The sequence below is a fragment of the Meles meles genome, chromosome 6 (genome assembly GCF_922984935.1).
Source record: "Meles meles chromosome 6, mMelMel3.1 paternal haplotype, whole genome shotgun sequence".
NCBI classification, from domain to species: Eukaryota; Metazoa; Chordata; class Mammalia; order Carnivora; family Mustelidae; genus Meles; species Meles meles.
Window position 1 is genome coordinate 91,532,729 of NC_060071.1, and position 4,481 is coordinate 91,537,209.

At 50.2% G+C, this 4,481-nt stretch overlaps 1 protein-coding gene across 1 annotated transcript; it reads right to left on the bottom strand.

Annotated features, from left to right (window-relative positions):
* Window positions 1–320: 320 nt before the first annotated feature.
* CLEC14A (C-type lectin domain containing 14A) lies at window positions 321–2,267 on the bottom strand. The gene has a single exon (XM_046010426.1). The coding sequence runs from the start codon at window positions 2,204–2,206 to the stop codon at window positions 740–742; it is 1,467 nt and encodes a 488-aa protein (XP_045866382.1). The 5' UTR covers window positions 2,207–2,267; the 3' UTR covers window positions 321–739.
* Between the last annotated feature and the right edge of the window lie 2,214 nt (window positions 2,268–4,481).

Sequence of the window (4,481 nt, forward strand, 5' to 3'; positions counted from 1 at the left end):
ATTTGTTTCCTTGAGCAAGGACACACAGTAAACACTTGACTTGGTGGTCAACTATAATTTGCTTCCAGAGCCAGCTACTCTGGCAACACTACAGTTTGGATTTATAGCTGAGCGCATAAGTAGCAGTGACTTTGAAAGCAAAGTATAAAAGAACCAGGAAAAAAGTTGCCGGTTGTTAAAGATCAACTCCTCATTACAAGGACTTGAAGATTTCCCCTTCAATCTGAGAGAAGTAGGTGCCCTTGTTTCTATGCTCAGATTGTCCCTCAGCTGTTTTTCCTAAATAACCAATCCTCCAGAAGACCAATGATATCTGAGTGTGGGTTATCAACAATCCTTTATTTTTTCCCTGGGAACTTCAAGCAAATATATGTCCAGCCTGAAGGAAGCAGACAGTTTCCTTTCCATGTTGGTTAATTTTTTTTTTAAATTGTACTGTTCTCTGTTTGCTTCCCATATCTCAATAGTCCAACCACTTCTCCAAATCCCCCAGAATCAGCACAAGTAAATACCACTCCCCAGTAAGATTCTGGCTCCCAGTACCACCATAAGGCACTTCGACATCTTCCATCTTCAGGAAATGAGTGTCCAGTTCAGATTTGGCTCCTCAGTGGAGTAGAGGGAATTTGGGGGAAGGGGATTTCCTATAAGAATAGTCAGTCCCATAAATAAGGGACTTCTTTTCCCTTTTCATTGAAAGTGAAAAACTCTGCTCAGAAGTGCCCATTGTTCCATTACCCTATGTGTCACCAGAGCCAAGAGAGGACCCTGTCAGGGAGGCGCCCTCTGCTCTGTCCCGCAGACTAGAGGCCCCCACCTTCACCCCATGGTCTGTGCAATGTACAGAGCTGGAACGCAGAGCAGTGGCTTCAGTATCACTCTCCATGCCCCGTTGGGTCAAGGGTCCCTTTCTGGGCTGGGATGAAGGGCTTTTGTGGAAGCACAGTTTGAAAAGCCCCAGTACTGTCACGGTCAAGATAACCAACACTACGACCGCTATGCTTACAAGTATGAAGACCACGGTGGAGGAGTCGAAAGGTTGGGGAATGACAGAAGAAGACGTGGAATTAAACTTGGGAGTCACACTTCCTGAAGAGGTGGTGGCAGCCTGTGAGCTGGCTTGAGGGGAGATCGGAAGGGTAGACATCGTGCTCTGTGCTCCCCAATGAGGAATCTCGGGAATAGATGTTGCTGAACTGCCTTGTGCAGGGACATGGGGTATCTCTGCTGGCTTCTCCTTTAACGTGGGTGCCCACGTTCTCTTCGGGACGGGGCTGGCAGTAGCGGCCGGCCTGGTGGGCACCTTGGTCCCCTCAGGGGTCGGCTGTCCTTCCCCACTGGTTACACAAGAGCGTCGGTCTTTCCCCAGCACGAAGCCCGCGGCGCACTCGCAGGCAAAGCCTCCCAAGTCGTCTAGGCAGTTAGGGAGCTCCACGCATTTGCCAGCACGGAGGTACCTCCCGGGACAGGGACAGAGCTCAGCCCCGGAGGGTATCCCGTCCCAGCGCGCACTGACCGCGTCCGCGATGCAGGTGGCTGTGATGTAGAGCTGCCCAGGGCAGAGCGCACTCACCTTGGTCCCTGGGGGACTGAAATCCAGCGCCGCGCTGGACAGCTGGAAAGGCGCTCGGTAGCTCAAGTTAGAGGCGGCCCCGGGGCGCAGCGCTGGGCACAAGCCCTCAAACTGGTACTTGCACAGGTAGCCATTGGCGCGCGAGTGGCATCGCATCTCCTTCCAGCCTGCGGGCTCGACCCCCCGGGTGGCCTGGAGTCCCGCGCAACTCCGAGAGGTGCAGGAGCGTTGGGGTTCCTCCACCCATTGCAACGTGTCGCTTTCGGACCCACTGACGTCGGGGGACAGCCAGGAGAAGCCCCGCAACGGCTCGTTCTCCAGGGTGCAGTGGGATCGCCCGCGTTCCAGCGCCACCCAGAACAGAAGGTCTTTGGAGCCCCCTCCGGGTCCCGGGCCTGCCCGCAGCAGTGCAAGCACCGCGCGGAGCTCTGCGCCCCCGCGCACAGTGCTGAGCGCCCCGCCGCGCAGACTGCAGGCCTCCTCGGCCGCCAGCCTCTGGATGGTAGCGTGGTGCAGGCTGTAGCAGGCCCCCGAGGCCGAGCAGCCCGCGCGGTCGGCGGTGGGGTGCTCGCCCCAGCCAGGCCGAGGCCAGAGAGCCTGCCAGAGGAGGCACAGGGCTAGCGCCGGCCTCATCTTGGAGGCCCGGGTCCCACAGCTGTTCCCAACTTGGATCTGTCCCGCCCAGGGCGCAGAGCTGTCCCAAGAGCGCGGTCACCGCCCCCTACAGCTGGCTCTCCCCCTCTTCCTCCGCCCCACTCCCGCCAGAGCCCTCTACTGCCAAGAATCCCCACCACCCTCTTGGCCGGCAAACCTCTTCCCTTAGGCCCCGACAGGAAATGTGTCCCGAGCTCTGGCAGGCTCGGTGCTGCCCTGATTTATTCTGGGGTCAAGAACCCAGCTGGCGCCCAGGGCAGTGGCAACACAGTCGATCAGGTCAAACCTAGTCGCTTAGAGCAGGAGAAAAAGAAAGACGTTACTGGGAAGAAACTTATCATCCCCCCCCCCCCCCCCACCGAATTAGAAAGTTTCAGGAGCTCAGATCCCAAAACTCTTTGGTGAATATTGCTAGGAAGGACTGGAAAGGGGGAACTCGCAGACAGCCCACGCCCACCCATTGTGCTTCCTGTGGGGCAGTGGAGTTGGCTTAACAATGAGTAGATGGCTACAGTCTTCTCAGTCAGGAGACTCGTCCAGGGGAAAGAATCTAGGGAGAAATCCCAGCATCTCCCTTGACCATCAGAGGCAGCACTATAATAAGCGCCAGTCTCCAGGGCTCTGCTTCTCTGTTCTGCCAAAGGAGATTCCTGTGGCTAATTGCTAGTGGAAGAATTTAGGGTTCCTTTTGGGTTGGTTATCTTTTTTTTTTTTCCATTTTATTTATTTTTTCAGCGTAACAGTATTCATTCTTTTTGCACAACACCCAGTGCTCCATGCAAAACGTGCCCTCCCCATTACCCACCACCTGTTCCCCCAACCTCCCACCCCTGACCCTTCAAAACCCTCAGGTTGTTTTTCAGAGTCCATAGTCTCTTATGGTTCGCCTCCCCTTCCAAATTTTTTTTTTTTAATAAACATATAATGTATTTTTATCCCCAGGGGTACAGGTCTGTGAATCGCCAGGTTTACACACTTCACAGCACTCACGATAGCACTTACCCTCCCCAATGTCCATAGCCCCCTCCCCTTCTCCCAATCCCACCTCCCCCCAGCAACCCCCAGTTTGTTTTGTGAGATTAAGAGTCATTTATGGTTTGTCTCCCTCCCAATCCCATCTTGTTTCATTTCCATTTGCGACGACGTGGATGGAACTAGAGCGTATCATGCTTAGTGAAATAAGTCAATCGGAGAAAGACAACTATCATATGATCTCCCTGATATGAGGACATGGAGAAGCAACATGGGGGGGTAGGGGGGTAGGAGAAGAATAAATGGGTTGGTTATCTTAAACCGGTAATCCTGCCTCTTCAGTCACAGCTTGCCTTGAAATTTATTTTTTGCTTCCATTTGTTTCTCCTTGAAATGGCCATACTCAGGAAAGGAAATGTACTTCTAGGCCTAAATGAAAAATAATGGCCACAGATCTTAACTGTTATGTAGTTAGGTTTCCTTACCACTTTATTGGTTCTTAACTTTTTCGGACCTATATGTTATATAAAAATGAGTTGATGGCCTTATAAATGTTTGAGAACAACTACCCCATGTGTAACTATCTTTGAACTATTTTAATACCATTTTCTCTTCTGATTGAGGGCTAAGATTTATATCAGCAAGTTGTAAAAGTCCCCTTTCAGGGACACTAGAGTTCCTATTCTTGAATTATTTATTACATTATAATGCATATTATATACTGTAAAAAAATACCTTGTAACTTAAAAGATGGGTGAGTCAATCTCTCCAGAGTTCCAGTTTTTTTAAAAATAGAAGCAACTGAAGGACATTAGGAGAAGGGGAAAACGAAAGGGGAGAAATCAGAGTGGGAGATGAACCATGAGAGACTATGGACTCTGGGAAACAGATGGAGAGTTTTAAAAGGGAGGGGGATGAGGGAAAGGGTGAGTCTGGTGATGGGTATTAAGGGGGACACAGATTGCACAGAGCACTGGGTATTATACACAAAGAATGAATCATGGAACACTACATAAAAACTAATGATGTACTGTATGGGGACTAACATAACACAATTTTAAAAACTCAAAAATATAAGCAATTAATTCAATTGGAAGTGGAGAGGAATTAAAGATGAGTAAAGGAAGACAAGTTTAAACACTGCACTGTTTATGGAAAGATTTTCTTGTTAGCAACTTAGGAAATTCTATATCATTTTAGGAAATGCATTATCTATCTTGGCTCACAGTGACCAAATATATTGCAATAGAGGTGCAAACAGTTTCAACTAAGCCCATTTAAC